The sequence below is a fragment of the Amia ocellicauda genome, chromosome 4 (assembly GCF_036373705.1).
Source record: "Amia ocellicauda isolate fAmiCal2 chromosome 4, fAmiCal2.hap1, whole genome shotgun sequence".
In the NCBI taxonomy this organism is placed as follows: domain Eukaryota; kingdom Metazoa; phylum Chordata; class Actinopteri; order Amiiformes; family Amiidae; genus Amia; species Amia ocellicauda.
Genome location: NC_089853.1, coordinates 8,920,634 through 8,941,477, shown reverse-complemented (window position 1 = coordinate 8,941,477; position 20,844 = coordinate 8,920,634). Strand labels below are relative to the sequence as shown.

Here is a 20,844-nt window from a genome sequence, read left to right as displayed (position 1 = left end):
CATTCTCATTTTATTTTAAAATGTAAACGTTTGTAGGATTAAAGTTAGGGTATAAAAATACTTCCGATTCCAGTGTGTGCAGCACCATTTTTAATACTTTTTTCTGAAGTTCCAACCCATCTCTGTTATGCACAATGTTCATAAAACAATTAATTATAATACTATTCTAATTGAAACTATATGCTGATAATTCATTTAAGCTATAAGAAGGAGAACAAACCCCTATTACTAAATTGTATATTTTACATTAACCAAAATGCTACCTCATTTTAAACAGAATGCTAAGATGAAATGCACATGAAGTAACTAAATCTATTACACTGAAAGTATTTAATATTTAGTATTTAATATACCCAAGTGCTTGCATTTTACCTTACTATTCAAGACACTGTGTGTATATTGGACACAATCACTACATTAGACTTTGGTAGAGTATGTGAGTAAACAAGATGCTTATGTAACGGGGGACAATAAATCTTTGACATTCAGTAATTTTCTAGGATAATTTATCAGTTGCCCTGTCTTAAATTGTATATATTGCACTTTTTGTATTATCTCATATTTTTTCAGTGTCTGCCTGTATAATTTTCTTTCATTAGAGTTGGTTTCTTAGAGCTTTATTTCCACAGCTGGAAAAGTAGTTTGAACCCTGGCAAAAGACATAACAAATGTCACTATGAAATGTCTCTTGTAACTTACAGATCAAGGCACCAAATGACACTTCAGAAAACTAATAATAATAATGATTATTATGAAGCACCCAAGCTATTGTTGCCATATACACAGTGTCTCTCAGCTCAGCTGTGGAAGACTAACTCCTTTAGATTTGTCATAGCCCTCTTGGTGGCCTCCCTGTCTGGTACCCTTCTCACCCGAATACTCAATTTTTGAAGACCGCCTGATCTAGGCAGATTCACAGTTGTACCATATTCTCTCAATTTCTTAATAATGGACTTTACTGTGCTCTGGGGGATATTCAATGCCTTGGAAATGTTCTTTTATCCTACCCACTTGGTGCTTTTGAAGAACCTGATTCTGGATTTGCATTACCTGTTCCTTCAACTTCACGATGTAGTTTTTGGTAGGAATTGTACTAACCAACTGTGGGACCTCCTAGAGACAGATGTATTTAACCTGAAGTCATGTGACACACCTTAATTGCACAGAGGTGGACTCCATTTGACTAATTACGTGACTGCTAAAGACAATTGGTTTCACCACAGCTCAATCAGGTGTGTCATAGAAAAGGGGGTGAATACTTATGCATTAAAGTATTTTCTGTTTTGTATTTGTAATTAATTTAGAACAATTTGCAGATTATATTTTTCACTTTGATATTATGGACATTTTCTGTGTTGATCAGTTGCAAAAACTCCTGATTAAATCCATTCTGATGTCATGTTGTAACAATGAAATGTGGAAAAGTCCAAGGGGGGTGAATACTTTTGAGAGCCACTGTAACTAGTGCAGGTAATCCTATCTTCTGTGAGGTAATTTTAAAAATATATGCACATTTTTTAAATTATTATTATTATTATTATTATTATTATTATTATTATATAAAATGATGGTAACATTGGTCATCCCACTTGTAATATACAGTATGTTATTAAGCCAATATACTGTAGACTACAAAATGAATGGTAAAACTACAGTCCCCTTTGCAATAGCTCCCTATTGTTGAAGCAGTATTCTACTACACTTCATTGCTAGCCCCTTCAGTAACATTCATAATAATAATAATAATAATAATAATAATAATAATAATAATAATAATAATAATAATGTTTATATTATTATGTCCAGTTATTAACTGACGCCACAGTTCTTACGGGACACATACCTAACTTGGTACAGCAGTGTGTGCTTTTAACGTATATGATCAATACTTAATTATCTATAATCGATTAAAATAATAGTTAAACATGTAATTGACACAGAAAGTGGACAGAAAGCGCTTCAGTTCAAATTTTCCATCGTGTTCCACTTCTGCTCAGCTCATACAACACGGTCTGCAGGACTTACACCAGACTACTGCAGATCAAAACGAGTTAGTATGTACCCTCGCCTTAGTTCGTCGTGTTTGTCCCTCTTCGCTTCCCGTAGTATTGATGTGGCTCGCAGACTGGAGTTCCACGTCACCGGGCTGTTCCAGCGTTCAGCAGCTGGGGAGCCGGAGTAAGGCTGAGGCACAGAGGCAAAGACAGCGGACACAACGGGATATAAACCTAAACTGAAAGGTAATACATATTTCATCATATAAATATTTTGCATACGTTATCTAATACAACCTTTCTAATGGCCATAGCTATAAATGTTAAAACAAATCATCTTATGCCGTTTAGATGTTTTAATTGACGCTCTGCTAGGAGGCTCGCTGAAGTTCCGACAGGCACAAGAGAACAGGACAACAATACCCGGGCGAGCCGTGTGGGCATTAGGAAAGCTGGGTATATCAAAAACCAGACAGTGTGTGCATGTATCAGTTCACATCTCCGCGCTTCTTTCGTAATCCCAAGTTGTTTCTGTATTGAACGATTTTGAGAGCTGTTGAGGTGGCTACTTCCTGAGGCCTGTTGATTAGGCCAGACCTCTAGATTTTGAGGTAAAATGTACTGATAGATCAAGCAACCGTAGACATACTTCATTATCTAATTCGCAACCATATCAAGTGTCAAATTAAGTAAAATGTTCGTTTTCGACCAATCATAACGTTGCGGTGCAGCGGTTACTGTACTACTTCAATGGATTTGTGTTTAACATGGGTTGTGCTTCAGCTGGACAAATAAGTTACTAACACCTTTTGTGTAAGTACTGGTTCAGCAACTTAATTTGTTGTCATCACACCATTATTTTTTGTATTAGGTGATCATCTCTTTGTTTTATATAACTAGTTGGCTGCCTAGCTCGCGTACTGAAATATGAATGGCACAAAATTAAATTTGTTTATACATTTGTGTTAGAATTATATATATGTATATGAAGTCGTTTTGTGACGTCCTAAGTCTATGCATCTGGCTTTGACATGATCAAGTCTCCGACCTGTAGTCTACACAGTGATGTCCTTGTCATTACTTAGACATCCACCTGCCAACGTGGATGGACGTAAGGTTACGTTATTGATGTACAGTGCAGTCATTGTTGTACGTTGAGACATACACTTCGAAGTTTTTCAGGCATAGTTTGCATCTCCTTTAAAATGTCATTCAGTACATGTATGATTTATGATTTAGACTTTAAGTCATCGGGTTCATTTGCAATAAATCTTACAGGTGCTTGGTATTCTCTTCTCTGAGACACAATGATTTTTGCTTGTCTGTCTTAATTTTTTTCCAGTGTAAACATATATTTGTGCATCTTTGTAATTATTTTATGTATGTATGTGTATGTATTTATTCATCGATTATTTTGTTTAATTGTTATAGAGTTTCATCAAAACCAGATTCTCATTGGAGGTACCTGCTGGGTAATATTAACAGCTGGCACAATGACCGCTGCAGAAAATGTGTGTTATACCCTGATTAATGTTCCGATGGACTCGGAACCTCCATCAGAAATAAGTCTGAAAACAGACCTAGGTGAGTACTATTAGACTTATTTTATTGAAAGGTAAATGTAAAAAATGTCAACATGCCATCTGATATCCAAAATGATTTGCTAAACATTATATAGGCCTATTGGTTTTACCGGTGGAAGTAAAGCACACCTCTAAATCATACTATTATTTTTTGTTACCCGGCCACTGATATTTTGTCAGCAGCGATCTGTTTGTGATCTGTGCTTTGGTGAAAGAAGTTCTATTTAATGTTGATGTGTGGGGCTTTTTTCCTTAGAAAAAGGAGATATCAAGGCCAAGACTGAGGCCTTGAAGAAGGTCATCATTATGATTTTGAATGGTGAGAAGCTGCCTGGCCTGCTGATGACCATCATTCGCTTCGTGCTGCCTCTGCAAGACCACACCATTAAGAAGCTGCTGCTTGTCTTCTGGGAGATCGTTCCCAAGACCACACCAGATGGCAAACTGCTGCAGGAGATGATCCTCGTCTGTGATGCTTACAGGAAGGTAGTGCTTTGACCTTCTTATAAGCCATGCACTAGATATGTGAGATGTAGGCATTTTTTTCTTTTTGGTTATAGAATAGAATAAGGTTTGCTTTGTTGGATCATTAGGATGTGTGAGAATTGCCATAGAAACTTTGCATACCCACACATCCTTGAATTTTTTTAGGCACATTGCAGAAAATGTGTTATATTTTAACCAATAAAATGTGATTAATATTTCTTCCATGTAGTTCCACAACCCATTTGAATCACATCTTATTCAAAAGTTTTTAGGTGTTTTTGGGTCATCCACAATACTGATTGGACTGATTGGTGTTTATAGGACTTGCAGCATCCCAATGAATTCATCCGGGGGTCCACGCTGCGTTTCCTTTGTAAGCTGAAGGAGTCTGAGCTGCTCGAGCCATTGATGCCAGCGATTCGCGCATGCCTGGAGCACCGGCATAGCTACGTGCGCAGAAATGCCGTCTTGGCCATTTACACCATTTACAGGTATGCAGGTCTGACGGGTTTTCATGCCGGGACCTCTGTCAATATAGTGTGTGTGTTTGTGTAGGGGGTTGTTCATTAAATGAAATCTAGGAGAAGTGCATGTTCTTTAACACTAGAAGCGCCAACATTTCGAACTACCTACAAGCGCCAAAGCCGGTCATTGTAACCGATAGCTCTTTAACAGCTGTGATATGACAATCAAAGGCAAACCATCATATAAAACTCAGAAGTTTTATTCATGAACTTCAAATCCAACATTTACATAGCACAAGTGTAGTATTTAAATTGAAATATGATCATAAAACATAAAACATGCTATAAATAACGCACTTTTTTCTAAATGCACACACTGCAGTCAAAAAATGAATAACTATATAGCCTCCAATAAGCAAAAAGCTCAAAAATGGCATACAATAAGAGAATGAAACAAGTGTAAACGTAAATATTGGGATAATACTCAAAAGCAATATCTTATAGTTCAAAAATAACTATTGCATTTATCAAAACATAATTGTACACAAGTAAACATTTTCAACGTCGTGTAAACTTTGTTTTCAACATACACTGCTTTTATTCACTGTAGCTTTGTATTTCAAGAAGGAATTTCCTATATATGTATATAGCCTGACAGCTCGTTACAGTCCACACAGGACTTTCTCCACTTTCTCCAAGTTTCTCCACTTTCCCTGCATGAGCATGAACCTCACACTGCATTTTGACAGCCCTCTCCAGGTGAACACTTTTACTCCACGAATATATAGAATCGCAATAAATGCTCCTCCACTGATAATGTCCGTGAATCATTATTTTGCATGCAATGTGCCCGTGCTATTGCACTCTGTACTGCAGTAGCAATCGCGTATTGATCAGTAGAGTAAAAGCACTTGGTGCCATTTGGACCTGGCGTTTCACTCAAAGCGTTTTCACACCACTGGCACAAACCCACGAATGATCTGTCATTCGCAGTATTGCTGATGCCCCTGAATCAGTCATGTTCATATACACGGCATTTCCAAAACGAGCTCTCTTCAATCTCCGTTTCCAATCCATGTTTAGCTGACTACAGCTGTAAGAAAACGCCTGTAATGCTGTACAATGTGTGTGTTTTTCAAGCACATGAAAGACTGTAGACAGGTAGAGATCGCCAGACTGACTCTATTGTAAAGGACAGGCAGGATTATATATTATATTTGAGTTATAATGTATTTAAATGACCGGTCAAAATTACACGATTTTGGCTATTCTAGGTAAATGTGTTTATAACTTATTTATTTTCGTGTTTATCCAGCTAAAACACTGTAGGCATGTTTAATACATATATTTAGGAAAAGTCACGAACGGGTATGCGCAGTGTATTTAGGAACACAGAATAATTCAAATTTTAATAACCAAATCGGTCAAATTGAACGGCTTGGTGCTTCTAGTGTTAATAAAGTGAGGTGTTGTGCCCTTTATGGAATTGGCCTGCATTTACTGTGATTTTCAATTCCTGTAGAAACTTTGAAAATTTGATTCCTGATGCCCCTGAGCTGATCCATGATTTCTTGGTAAACGAGAAAGATGCCAGCTGTAAGAGAAATGCTTTCATGATGCTTATCCATGCTGACCAGGTACATTTTCATTATTTTAATCTTTTAAAATGTAGCTGATTGATTAACCTATGTGGTGATTTCTCAGCCATGTTAAGTGTGAGAGAAGGTAATGCAGAAAAAACAAATGCACACTGACTATTTAATGTTACATTAAGGTAAATCATATATAGCTGACCAAAACTCATGAAACTGCTAGTAATTAATTAATTATATAATAATTTAAAAATTCTTTCTTCTTTAGGACAGAGCCTTGGATTATCTCAGTACGTGCATTGATCAGGTTCAGACATTTGGAGACATTCTTCAGCTGGTGATTGTGGAGCTCATTTACAAGGTAAAGATGTTACAACTGCTCGAGTCATCATTTCACTTGCACCCTCACGCTCTGTTGCTTTGTGATCACCCCCTGGTTCCAGACATTTCTTTCTGACTGCAGTGTCGTGTGTGTTCTCTGTGCAGGTGTGCCATGCCAACCCCTCGGAGCGAGCGCGATTCATCCGCTGTATTTACAACCTCCTGCAGTCCTCAAGTCCGGCAGTAAAATACGAGGCAGCAGGCACATTAGTGACACTCTCCAGTGCACCGACTGCTATTAAGGTATGGTTTCATAAGCACTACAGTAAAATTTAAAATTTGCAAGAAATGTTCATTGTCGGTGAGACCCTGGAGGTTAGCAGAAGTGTCAGTGTTTCTTTGTATGAATTTGATAACCAGTCTTCCATATCTCTTTGTTTTAACCTTGAAGCCTTCATTCTGTTGAGTATGTTTTAAATGCAAGCTTTAATATAGGAAGTTTATTTAATTGTGTGCGGTTGTATTTTCCAGGCTGCTGCTCAGTGCTATATCGATCTGATCATTAAGGAGAGCGATAACAATGTGAAACTGATTGTGTTGGATCGTCTTATTGAGCTTAAGGAACACCCTACCCATGAGCGAGTACTTCAGGTAAAACGTTTTAACTTGGATCCCATATTAAATTGTCATTCTTTCTTAAATTCTTTCAATGAATTTTTATAATCAGACCTTGGGAGTCAGACCTTACAGCTGTTTAATCCCTATGTGTCTGCTAAACCACGTTATTCTGGCAACAAGTGTTGGTGCATCTAGAACGGTTTCATGGTGAGATTATGAACATCCTCACACTGGGAAGAAAAAGTGGTGCAGTAATTAGTGTATATTAAAATATTTAAATCACTCTTTATGCACAAATGAAGTAACACTTTTTCACCACACAATACTTAAAATACAAAAGACCATTTCTCCTATAGCAATGGTATGAAATGCACATGTCCTTGATTAATCCAGTTTTATTTATTTCTTGTCGATTGATCTTTTTCAGGATCTTGTTATGGACATCCTCCGTGTGCTGGCTACTCCAGACTTAGAAGTGCGCAAGAAGACCCTGCAGCTTGCGTTGGATCTGGTTTCCTCCCGTAATGTAGAAGAGGTCCGAGTCCTCATTTGCCTTAATTGTTTTCTGCCCTTCTGTAATTACACCTGATTTCCAGGTTCTAACTGTCTGTATTCATGCCCATTGCAGCTTGTGATCGTTCTAAAGAAGGAGGTGATCAAAACCAATAACGTAACTGAACATGAAGATACTGACAAGTACCGACAGCTCCTCGTTCGGACCCTACACTCCTGTAGTGTCCGCTTCCCAGATATGGCCGCAAACGTTATTCCTGTTGTGAGTAGTTTCCTTTTTCTTTTCTGGAACCTTGCAGAACACAAAGCCGGCTTTCATAAAGGACGTATAAATCTCAATAAATAAATAATTCCCCCCATTGATAATGTTTAACGATCGTTATTCTTATGTTTGGTTATTGTTAGTGTAAGTCTTGCCATTAGGTTTAATCTGTATTTTTTTGTATGTATAATGGTTCATTCTAGCTATATGAATATTATACAGTGAGGGATAAAAGTATTTGATCCCCTGCTGATTTTGTATGTTTGCCCACTGAAAAAGAAATGATCAGTCTATAATTTTAATGGTAGGTGTATTTTAACAGTGAGAGACAGAATAACAACAAACAAAAATCCAGAAAAACGCATTTCAAAAAAGTTATAAATTGATTTGCATGTTAATGAGGGAAATAAGTATTTGATCCCCTATCAATCAGCAAGATTTCTGGCTCCCAGGTGTCTTTTATACAGGTAACGAGCTGAGATTAGGAGCACTCTCTTAAAGGGATCAATCAATCGGATTCCAAACTCTCCACCATGGCCAAGACTAAAGAGCTGTCCAAGGATGTCAGGGACAAGATTGTAGACCTACACAAGGCTGGAATGGGCTACAAGACCATCGCCAAGCAGCTTGGTGAGAAGGTGACAACAGCTGGTGCAATTATTCGCAAATGGAAGAAACACAAAATAACTGTCAGTCTCCCTCAGTCTGGGGCTCCATGCAAGATTTCACCTCGTGGAGTTTCAATGATCATGAGAACGGTGAGGAATCAGCCCAGAACTACACGAGAGGATCTTGTTAATGATCTCAAGGCAGCTGGGACCATAGTCACCAAGAAAACAATTGGTAACACACTACGCCGTTACGGACTGAAATCTTGCAGCGCCCGCAAGGTCCCCCTGCTCAAGAAAGCACATGTACAGGCCCGTCTGAAGTTTGCCAACATCTGAATGATTCAGAGGAGAACTGGGTGAAAGTGTTGTGGTCAGATGATACCAAAATCGAGCTCTTTGGCATCAACTCAACTCGCCGTGTTTGGAGGAGGAGGAATGACCCCAAGAACACCATCCCCACCATCAAACATGGAGGTGGAAACATTATGCTTTGGGGGTGTTTTTCTGCTAAGGGGACAGGACAACTGCACCGCATCAAAGGGACGATGGACGGGGCCATGTACCGTCAAATCTTGGGTGAGAACCTCTTTCCCTCAGCCAGGGCATTGAAAATGGGTCGTGGATGGGTATTCCAACATGACAATGACCCAAAACACACAGCCAAGGCAACAAAGGAGTGGCTCAAGAAGAAGCACATTAAGGTCCTGGAGTGGCCTAGCCAGTCTCCAGACCTTAATCCCATAGAAAATCTTTGGAGGGAGCTGAAGGTTCGAGTTGCCAAACGTCAGCCTCGAAACCTTAATGACTTGGAGAGGATCTGCAAAGAGGAGTGGGACAAAATCCCTCCTGAGATGTGTGCAAACCTGGTGGCCAACTACAAGAAACGTCTGACCTCTGTGATTGCCAACAAGGGTTTTGCCACCAAGTACTAAGTCGAAGGGGTCAAATACTTATTTCCCTCATTAACATGCAAATCAATTTATAACTTTTTTGAAATGCGTTTTTCTGTATTTTTTTGCTGTTATTCTGTCTCTCACTGTTAAAATACACCTACCATTAAAATTATAGACTGATCATTTCTTTGTCAGTGGGCAAACGTACAAAATCAGCAGGGGATCAAATTCTTTTTTCCCTCACTGTAAATGGCTGTGCAGTTTTTGATCTTCATTTTGACAGGTTAAGCAGCTGCCCTATTGAAATGGAATATACAGCTGTGTGACCCTCATCTCTTCCTCTGTGTGTTAGTTGATGGAGTTTCTGAGCGACAACAACGAGGCGGCCGCAGCAGACGTGCTGGAGTTTGTACGAGAGGCTGTCCAGAGGTTTGAGAATCTGAGACCGCTGATCACCGAGAAGATGCTGGAAGTCTTTCACGCGATCAAGGCCGTCAAGTAAGAATCTGCAGTTTGGCTTTGCGAGGATGCACTGCCTCTGTAGGCCGACTGGTGTTTGCGTTTTGTCTATTTATATCGCTATATCGAACACCCCGCTCTTATTCGTTGTATGTGTTTGAATGCGTTTCTTCTTGCTCTCCCCAGGATTTACAGGGGTGCTCTTTGGATTCTTGGAGAATACTGCTGCACCAAGGAAGACATTCAGAATGTGATGACAGAGGTGCGGAGGTCTTTGGGAGAGGTAGGTCTGAGGTTCTTCGTTTTACTCTTGCCATCTGAATGTAGTGCTGTGCTGGCGGATGGTAGCAGTAATCTGAGTGTTGATAATCATTAGCTATTACAGAAATTGGTTATACAAAGTGAAAATAATGGCAGATTTCAGCTAATAATTATAATCGTAAACTAGATGGTAACTATACCTGGTCTGTTCATTTGCTACAGATCCCAATAGTGGAGAATGAGATCAAGAAAGAAACTGGTGAAGTCAAAGCAGAAGAGGAAGTTACAGCAGCGCCCACTCAGAAGCTGGTGACAGAGATGGGCACCTACGCCACCCAGAGTGCCCTCAGCACCTCCCGACCATCCAAAAAGGAAGAGGACAGGTACAGAAACGTCAGAAACCGTGCAATAAGGGAATCTTCTCCAGTCTGTAACGGGGATGTTTTTTTAGAGTCTTAAACCTGAGGTTTGGGTGGAGGACAACCACATTCACGCACAACCCAACTTCCGCATACCCAAGCATGAGTTTCCGGCAATACACACACATTCCCAGCATTCATTGCTTTGCATCCCTCTTCCACTCCAAACACCACCTTTGCAGCAGCTCCTTAGCTCATTCAATCAAGTCGTGCATTGTCCTCATGGCCAGGTCATTGTTTCCTTAGTCAAGCGAGTCTAGACCAAAATACACTATTTAACTTTAACTACATAGGTCCCTTGGGGTTGTTTAAACTCCTGAACAAGAAGGCTGGTGTTTCATGTTGCTCGCCATGTGAGACGATTAATTATATGTTTTGAATCCTAATTTTGTCAAAACATATGGAGTACTCATTGTTGTTTTTGTTTTGTAGACCACCTTTGCGGGGATTTTTAATGGACGGAGATTTCTTTGTTGCCGCCTCCTTGGCAACAACTCTCACGAAGCTGGCTCTGCGATACGTTGCCATTGTGACAGATAAACGGAAGCAAAACGTAAGTGTGACTGCACCTGTGGTTACAATCGTCAAGACTAAGGTTCCATTACGTTTAAGATGGTACGCCACATGGGATACAGACCCATGTCTTGGGGTATGGATGCATTTCCTGAATAGGATTTTGACAAGATCTGATCTGTGCTCCTCTGTACAGAAAGCTGTGGAAATGTTATTGGTCATTTTATTTGTGATGTCTTTGTGAGTCATTTCTATTTCTTCTTTAGCCTTTTGGGGAAAATACAAAAAAACAGCTACCTAGACCTTGGTGTTCTTGTTTTTGTTTGGAAGATGTGCAATGATTGTGAAACTGAAGAGAAGGTTAAAGGAGTGGTACAAAGTTAAAACTGCAAGGTGTTTACATAGTTGCGAACCATTGTTTAGTTGTGCCTATGACCGTGCCTTATCCCCTCTTCTTTTCCCAAGGTGTTGCTGTGAACCTTATAATTATTCTTCCCCGATCTAACACAAGCCGTGTCTTTCCAGTCCTTTGTTGCCGAGGCGATGCTGATCATGGCCACAGTACTGCATCTGGGCAAGTCCTCTCTCCCCAAGAAGCCCATCACCGATGATGACGTGGACCGGATCTCTCTGTGCCTCAAGGTCTTATCCGAGTGCTCCCCCCTCATGAACGACATCTTCAATAAAGAGTGCAGGAAATCCCTGTCCCACATGCTGTCCGCTAAAATGGAGGAGGAGAAGCTTTCTCAGAAGGTGAGGGCGACCGTTCCCTCCCCACTTGACCGCCAGTCAGTGTTAGAGCTCTCAAACTGCATGTCTATATTCTACATGAAATAAAGTACAGAATGAGGTTAATGTTGCAATTTTGATGAAATGTACTATTTGCGTGTCTAGAGAGAGAGGGAGCGCAAGTGTATATATATCATTTATTTTATTAACCCCACAGAAAGAGTCCGAGAAGCGAAACGTGACCGTGCAGGCCGACGACCCCATCTCCTTCATGCAGCTCACACCCAAGAACGAGATGACGTCCAAAGAGGACCAGTTCCAGCTCAGCCTGCTGGCAGCCATGGGCAACACGCAGAGGAAAGAGGCAGCTGACCCCCTGTCATCCAAACTCAATAAGGTACTGCTGTGGCCTGGCACCATGTCACACCATTTTCTACTGTGTACCTAGATTTGTGCATTGGAGAGATACAGTATTTCCTCTTACGAGATTTGTACAGGAAGTTGGGCAATTGACATTTCCATTGTTGCCATTAGATGGTGCTTTTGGATAATAATTGCTCCACATTGGAGTTTTAAGGCTCTTATCAGTGTCTCAGGACTGGAGGAGAGTACTATGACTTGCATTTTGTATTGTTTTGGTAAAAACGAAAATAAAAATATAATGATGTGACACCTTGTTTTGGTAAACACTGGTTTTATTATTTAAAAATAAAATAAAAAGCAAGACATGACATTTGCAAAATATCTGTTCATTTTTAATTTCTACACATTTCTGATGGGATTTTCTTTTTAAATCAAAGCTAGCTGTGCAGTGTTTTTAATTGGCTTGAAAGAGAGCGCATGAAAATTATGACCCAATAAATAAATAAAAGGATTAAGTTATAAAAAATGTAATCAAGCATCTGCTGGAATCTGTGAGTTCTGTTTTGTAGATCCTTTCATTGTCTGCTATGTCAAAAGAGAAATTGTCAGAGCAGCAACTGTAGGTATATAGGTATGGATGGCCATCTTCAAACAGACAGACCATTACCAAACTCGGTCTACGTCAGCGTTTGTGACTAGAGTGTGTTTGAGGTGTGTGCCGTCCTCCCAGGAGAGTGTGCTGCTAATGAGATCATGTTGTCTGTTGTGTTGCAGGTCACCCAGCTGACAGGCTTCTCTGACCCAGTCTATGCGGAAGCCTATGTCCATGTTAATCAGTATGACATTGTACTGGACGTGCTTGTTGTCAACCAGACCAATGACACTCTACAGAACTGCACTCTAGAATTAGCTACACTGGGTAAAGTAATTTTATTGCATCGCAGCTTTTTATGTTATGTCTTTAAATGATTCCAGCTAAGAAAAGCAAATCCTTTCAATACTGAACTAAAGTGTGTATTTGTAGATGGGTCTGCTGTGTTATACTGATCATCTCCACATTTAATTAACCCGATAGGTGACTTGAAGCTAGTGGAAAAACCTTCGCCTCTCACACTGGCGCCACACGATTTTGCAAACATTAAGGCCAACGTGAAGGTGGCTTCAACAGAGAATGGCATCATTTTCGGTAACATAGGTAAGAATGTTTTGTAGAAGACGGTTGCTGCTGAAGTTCCTTTATCTTCGGACTTCAATTTAAAAATATATTTACAAGGGGGTTTTAAACTGACAAGTTTCTCCTTCCCCTCCCTTCTCTGTTTTTAGTTTATGATGTTTCTGGAGCTGCCAGTGACCGAAACTGTGTTGTCCTGAGTGATATTCACATAGACATCATGGACTATATTCAGCCGGCCTCATGCACAGATGCTGAGTTCCGACAGATGTGGGCAGAGTTTGAATGGGAGAACAAGGTAAGAAGGAACTGCTTTAGGGACAGACAGGGTTTTGTCTGGATGGGCCTTCATATCCCATGTCTGAGTGTCTCATCCTTGACCACAATTGCTTTTGTTATGCTGACATATATCTTTACCAGGAGCTTCTCGTTAACCTATAGAGGACTAAACAGCATGTGAAACCACATATTAATTGAATGTGTGCCTGGATAAATGCTCTTCTCAAGAACAAAGAGTCTGCTGGAGAAGATTGTGTGATGGAGTCAGTGTTCATGGTTGTAACTGATAATTCATAGCCATACCAGATGACAAAGCTTGGCTTGCAAGGCACGGCCAGAATAAAATGCCCAGTTTTTGTTACTTAAATCCTGCAAGAGAATATGATTCTTGAGGGGTGTGTTATTATATTTGGCCAGCATGTTTAGATTTTCAGCATTATTTCTATTTGTATGTCATTTGAAATTGTATATGTACTTATGAAAGTTTAGTAACAGTCATCCCTTTTAGGTGACGGTTAACACAAACATCATAGATCTGAACGAGTATCTGCATCATATCCTGAAATCGACCAATATGAAATGTCTGACTCCAGAAAAGGTAATGTATTAATATCCATATCAACCTTTTTTTTTTTTTTTTTTTAAACACGTTTTGTTTCTTAAATACTGTTAAACTTTCAATACTCACCGGGTCTCAAATAGCAGCCGGTCTCCAATACTCGCTGGGTTGATTTGCATAATAATGTAAATAAAAGCTGGTCTTTAATAAATGCTGTGTGTCACTATTTGGTGCGTTAGGTACGACGCAGTATGTACGTGCAACCAACCAAGCAGTGACAATATCCACAATAAACCATGCCGTCTCGTGCTTTACTGCTGTTACAAAACAGACTTCACAGTGTTTTATAAATAAAGGAAAAGGAAATCGATATAGTTTTTAAGATGCATTAACACACTTGAAAGGACCTCCCACAACATATTTACGTGAACTGTTGTTTAGTTTTTGCATCTTTCTTGTTTTCAGTAAATCTATATACCGTATATTAATTAAAACACCATCACGTGTTTTTATTAATTTCTCGCTTATATATGTGTGTGTATGTATGTATGTATGTGTATAGTGAGAAATTAATAAAAACACATATATTGTTGTATATTTGTATTGCTATGAATTGTAGTGATTGAACTTACTGTCAGTTGTGACATAAACAATGCATTAATTAAGTATGATGTTGATGGTTTAAAGTGTATTTCCACAGTTTTGTTGAAGTGCTTTTTGTTTATTTAGCGAGAGTTCACAGTGTATCACAGTGTAGACTGCTAACAGAATTACCTGTATCTTGTTTTCAATCCAGTGTATAGTTCACCATACATTGAATGTGATGTGTTTGCATCTTTGGAAGCAAATTATTAAAAAATAATAATGAAAAAAAGAAATACATAAAAGCCTGGCCTATTAGTACTTCTACAATGAAGCAATGTTTCCAGGCTCTTCTTACCCTGCATGAGTCCGCAGTGTCTTTTTGTTTAATATAAATGCCGGTCTCCGATTGACGCCGGGGCCTCTTGCAGTTATTTGGAATAAATGTCAGGGGCGTTTAATTGAGGTTTTACGGTATATTCAATTTTACAGCATAGTTTCAGCACAATGACGAATAATTAAATGATGATGATGATCTATGTATACGCATGACAGACTGATTTTTACCTTCTCAGTGTATATGTAATGACGGTGTAAATGTCAGTTATGCACACAGAGCCTTAATTTGTGTTGACACTCTCTTGTCAGGCTCTCTCTGGGTTCTGTGGCTTCATGGCTGCCAATCTGTATGCCCGCTCCATCTTTGGAGAGGATGCACTCGCCAACGTCAGCATTGAGAAACCCATCCACCTGGGCCCAGACGCTCCAGTCAGTGGGCACATCCGCATCCGGGCTAAGAGCCAGGTAGGAATTGTATGTCCCGGCAGGTGTTCAGACCTTAAAATGTTGTTGACACTAAATGCGTTGTTGGTCAATGTCTGAACAGGACCCTGTGACACTCTGAGAGTATTTTTTGGTGATTATGAATGCAAGATGCATGAAGATCCTCCTGTGTCCCATTTAATTTCTACATTATAGTAACACTGTGTAAGGTTGGATGTATTCTAGAGGTGACCAGGAATCCAGCTGTTTGACTGAAGAAGAGTAATATCTTGAAGTTTGAGAAGGTTTAGTAGGGTGCTGCTTTTAATTAGTGTTTTCTAAACAGTGTCTCATTTTTTCATTGCAGGGAATGGCGCTCAGTCTGGGAGACAAGATCAACCTTTCTCAGAAAAAAAGTAATGCATAAATAAAAATATTAAATAAATGCAACTTTTTCAGCTGATAGGCAAGATTCACCTATACCTGTTGTGGCTAGTCAATTTTAAGCGTCTTTTCTATTGCTTGTCCTCCACTGATATTAGGAAAGAGAGTGCGTTGTTGCTGAAGACTCCAGTGCTGTTTAATGTTTCAGTCCGGGATTTCACACTTTCATTGTGAGGCCCCGTCCTCAGCAGCCTGTTTGTCATGTAAAGGATGTTTATGGTTCATCTCTAATTTACACTAAGCATTTAACCATATAATAAAGATATATAACATTTGATTGTGTTGTCACTGTTCATTAAACTTCTGAGAATATTGAGACAGGTTTTTTTTTTTTTTTTTTTTAACAATCATGTACTACATATCTGATTCTTGTAATGGGAGTGATATCGTAAAATCCACATTGACAAATGTTGTATCTTTCAACTCCCATTAAATCTTTTTTAAATCTATTGCCATTAAATGCACTTACTTTGTCTGATGTTTCATCACTTTACTTTTATTAAACCAATTTTTATTTTTTTATAAAGGACATAAATTATTGGAAATGCTTTCGTGTAGTTTTACAAATATATGTATATATTTACATACACCTTTTTGGTAATTACAGTTAAGACAATTCTTTAAATCTAAAATATGTTACATTCTAAACCACAAGTCATAAGTGTTAATAATAAAGTGCTTTCTGGTGAAAGCTGAGGAATTTCAGGAATTCCTTTTCATCTGTCACATGCTTTTCAGATGACTTTAAAGTTTTAAGATTCTGCAGTTGATCATAGAATTGTAAATGATTGTTAGAAAGATGGTTTTGGTGTGATAACTGGAATAGGATTGGTTATCATCGGTCCGGTCCATTGGGCCAAATTATCCTTAGGCCAGTTATCTCTGGACCAGTATACTTCCTGTACAGACTAGAATTGGTTTAAAAAATAAAGGCATAAACCATTAACAGAAATATTGTAGGACAATCAATCCAAAGCAGATGTGTACTTTTGCAATACCAATAGGATAAAGCACTACGCATATTATGGGTTGTTAGTAAATCTAGTTTTTCATCTGTTTGGTGCATAGTCAGACTTACTTTATAACAGATTTGTAATCATCTTACTTGTTGCTACCACCCAATTGAAAACTGAATAGTGTAGTTCCCCATTCCATTCTGTAAAGGTATCAGCTCGATGTCATGGAAAATGTGTATGTGTATGAGTCAGATCAGCTCACAGCCTCCACTATTCTAAATATGTTCACTTTTTTTTCTTTTTCCTCTCTGGTCTAAAGGCTGAAGTGGAACTTGCATCCAGGGCTCAAGATAGAAATTATTAAAATATACAGATTAAACTTGTCAGTTCTACATTGTGTATTTTCTCTTTTTACTACTGTTTTAGATTTATTTTTGCTTGTGATTAGCACTCAACACTGAGCTCTGGACATCTCTCCCTGACTACAGACTAGCTACAGAGCTGGCAGCTGAAAACCAGCTTGCCCCACAAATCAGTCCTTACCACCCATCAATGTGAACTTTGATCTAAGGACAATTTAAGGATTTGCCATATTTTTACATTTAGTATATATGTCACAATTTCCTCTACAGATATTTACCATGGGTAAAAGTGAATCAAATACCATACTAATGATACAGCCCCTTAAGAACAATAAAAAAAGTGAAGGCAATTTGCAATCCTCATTTGATTTCCATTAGCTAATTGAATAAAGAATACCATGCAGTATAATTATAGAATAGTATAATTACAACATTGCAGTTTGTCTTTAAGTATCCAGTGCACATTTTATTCCACTTTATTTGTATTCAGAGAAGTCTTGTTAAGAACATAAGCATAAGTGTTGAAATGCCTCTTGCCCTGTGCTTTATGGAAGTCCTTAAGTGGTGGATGGTGTGATCTCATGTGCCATATGCTCCCTGTTCCAGCAGGGTTAGTTATTGCATCCAGGCTGATTGCCTCCAGAGGTCAAAGCACTGTCTGAAGACAACACAATTTGCATAGTGATTTGCAAGATGTACACCATGGGAACATTCCACTTTAAAGAAGTGAACACGTCTAATTCTAGACTTCATTACCAGCCCTGTCTCTGCAGTTCTACTGTTATATTATGATTGCTGTTGCACGTTCCTACTCTGTGTGCATTGCTTCTATTATGGGTTACTTAGGCATCCAAAGCTTTGCCGACTTGATGTATTACCAGTGCAATTTGATTCAGAACATCCTTCAATTATTTGAGAGCTACCTTAACTTTAGCCTGGTAATCAGTCTGTATGAAAACACACACACCTCTTCGATAATTTTTGGCAGTTAATGTGGGTGTTTTATTAAACCGAAAAGGGAAACGACAGTTCCTTTCTCTAAATTAGCCCTTTGTGGTGTGATGTGATTTATACGGAAATCAGACGGGCTGCAAATGGGGAACCTGCATGCGAGTAACAGTGAGAGAGGGCTTCTGATGCCAGCTAACCCTGAAGCATGAAATTGGCTTAACCAGAGGTTTAGCCAAAACCTTTTCACTAAATGGGGGAGAGAGTTCGTCACATGCATTGGTATTGTAGATATTTCTGAATAATGTGCAGAAGATTGGAGTACTTAGCTGATTGAATAAAACTGCCTGTTTCAATACAAAACTGAATCTGAAAGTTGACTTAAAACATGTTTTTGTGTTAAGATATGAATCCTCCATTGAGGACACTTCTAATGCACCCCAATCATTACTCTTGTTTGTAAAAACCCTTTTAGAGTTTGAGAATCATTACACTTCTGGTGTGCTTGATTTTTCTTTTTCCACCCAAAGAGAAAACAAAATGAATTTCATAGATGAGCCAGATCCTGTCTTTCCTAATTACAAATAATGAAATCACAGAAGTTAGCTGCGTCCTTACAAAATAAAGTTACAATAGCAGGCTGGAATGTTGCCAGTTCTCAAGGACAACATTCAGCAATGTGTCATTGCTTCCGCTGCTCATAAATATCTGCTTTAGGATGATTGAGCTCTGTAGTTAATTGGATACCAGAGGAGAAAATGAATAATAATAATACAAAATAATCATAGTGCTTTATTGAATGTTCAGAAAACTTAAGAAAATAAACAGCAGGGGGAACGTAGCTTCAATTGAAAATCCCTATTCTGTTTCTGAGCTTCACCACACAAATGTAGGTTACATGTCTTCAGTCTGTTTTTCCTCTTTGTGAAAGGCATCCTCTGTGGAATAGATGATTTCAAAGGCTCAAAGGAGCCAAGTGCCTTTATATAGAAATTTTGAATTACAGCTATGTTTTGCTTAAAGATTTTTAATTTACATCACTTGATAACATGTATTTTTTTTTAACTCATACGTTTGCTGCATTTGATTTAACACTTACATTTGCCATGTCCGTCTTTTGTTATGATTATTTATTTATTTATTAATTTGATAATGTATAATGTTAATTAAATATATGTCATTGTTGTGCAATGAAAAGTAAAATAAATATCAAATACTACTGCAGAAATGGCTTTGAGATCTAAGTTTAAAGGGTTTCTTTTTGTCTTTTCCTCTTTCCATCACCTATTACAAATTACGTTTGCACCACATTGTATCACACACAGAGAACATGGTCATATAGCTATGGGAATGGCACATGAATGAAGACTGAAAGATGCAAAGTGCAGAGGTTGTAACATCACAGAACTTATTCAGATTTTTTGGTTTAAAAATAATTATCTCTTACAAAGCAACTTAATACTTATTAATACTTTCTTCTTTCTTAAATAAATAATTTATAAGAGAAAGACCAGCACTGAACCTGTTCAGAATATTTATGATTTGAGTCTTTGCTACTTTTGCTGAGCATTCCTACTCTTCTTCCACACCCTTATTTGCCTGTTTGAGGAACAGGATGAAGGCTACTGTGATAAAGAAGAACACCAAAGATACACTGCAAGCACTCATTTAAAGAATTATCTGGTTGCATTGTCCAAATATCCCATATAAAATAGAAAGAATTGTTCTGAAATAAATCACCTAATGGACTTTGATAAGTGTTTCAGACAAAAATACTAATAACTTTTTACCAGTCACAATAATCTGAATTCTATTTAGATGTCTGAAAATGTTTAATAAGATTTTGCAACTCACAATTTGAATTAAAAAAAGACTCAAAGGATTATGTAATTTATAATATCCTATTGAAAATGTTTTGTGTTTTCATGCACTGTTTTTGCACATCCTTAATGAGATAGTATGTGTGAATGTGTTTCTATAACAATGTGTCTGCTTTTGTTTTTCATGACAGGGGGGCTTTGAAAACTCTCCCGGAGCTGTGCTCCCCTCCCTCAGCTGTTCTGGGAGGCCGTGGTTTTAGAAGGTAACTAGGGAATCTGAGTTAATTGAAATTCTTGGAATGCCAAACGCTCTGCATTACAGTGTGGGAGTCAATTGGAATCTCTTCATTCAGCAAATCCAAAAGCTAGCAAGGGATTTCAAGCATTGAGGGAAAAAAGCCCCTATAAATAGTTTTAAAACTGTTGAAACAAGCATAGATAAAAGTGTAAGCATTGTGGAGGAATCATTTTATTTTGGGCTGAAGGTCTGCCAGTGAGGTTAAAAAGACTTTCTGTGACTGAAACCACTGACGTGTACAATAAATAAATAAATCGGAAATTGCCTCAGAGAGAGAAAAAAGCCTTGAAAGAAAGCCCACTGTTCAAGTTCAAGGCTATGATTTTTCGGGCAAATGCAGACGACAGGCCATAGCGGTTCAAGCCCACATTGAGTCTTTCCAGACACTGCCGCAAAGACTGACCTTCCCAATTCTCAGAGGCTCTGGAAATCTCGCTGCTGTTGGGCTGTCAACATGAGCAGCATTACAGTAATGCGCGAGAGCCCGTCACAAGCTCCTTATTCTAACAACAGTCAACAGTGTGAGACATAACAGTCAGGGCTGGAATAATAGCTGAAGGGGATTGCGAGTCCCTCAGCTGT

At 38.6% G+C, this 20,844-nt stretch overlaps 1 protein-coding gene across 1 annotated transcript; it reads left to right on the top strand.

Moving 5' to 3' along the window:
* The first annotated feature begins 2,094 nt into the window (after positions 1 to 2,094).
* On the top strand, positions 2,095 to 16,155 carry copb1 (COPI coat complex subunit beta 1). Its single transcript, XM_066700888.1, has 22 exons — positions 2,095 to 2,240; positions 3,426 to 3,578; positions 3,834 to 4,063; positions 4,385 to 4,554; positions 6,050 to 6,164; positions 6,388 to 6,480; positions 6,606 to 6,743; positions 6,972 to 7,091; positions 7,486 to 7,593; positions 7,687 to 7,833; positions 9,690 to 9,835; positions 9,983 to 10,079; positions 10,280 to 10,440; positions 10,909 to 11,029; positions 11,515 to 11,742; positions 11,936 to 12,115; positions 12,856 to 13,000; positions 13,157 to 13,276; positions 13,405 to 13,550; positions 14,040 to 14,129; positions 15,321 to 15,476; positions 15,802 to 16,155. Exons 2-22 carry the CDS (start codon positions 3,488 to 3,490, stop codon positions 15,859 to 15,861), a joined length of 2,862 nt encoding a protein of 953 aa, XP_066556985.1. The 5' UTR covers positions 2,095 to 2,240; positions 3,426 to 3,487; the 3' UTR covers positions 15,862 to 16,155.
* Positions 16,156 to 20,844: the final 4,689 nt, after the last annotated feature.

Excerpts from the sequence above, each read along its gene's own strand:
- copb1 (XM_066700888.1), top strand. The coding sequence starts at position 3,488 with ATGACCGCTGCAGAAAATGTGTGTTATACCCTGATTAATGTTCCGATG. Across the intron at positions 4,064-4,384 it reads TCTGTGATGCTTACAGGAAG|GACTTGCAGCATCCCAATGA; the intron begins GTAGTGCTTTGA and ends TGGTGTTTATAG. Across the intron at positions 7,092-7,485 it reads CCCATGAGCGAGTACTTCAG|GATCTTGTTATGGACATCCT; the intron begins GTAAAACGTTTT and ends GATCTTTTTCAG.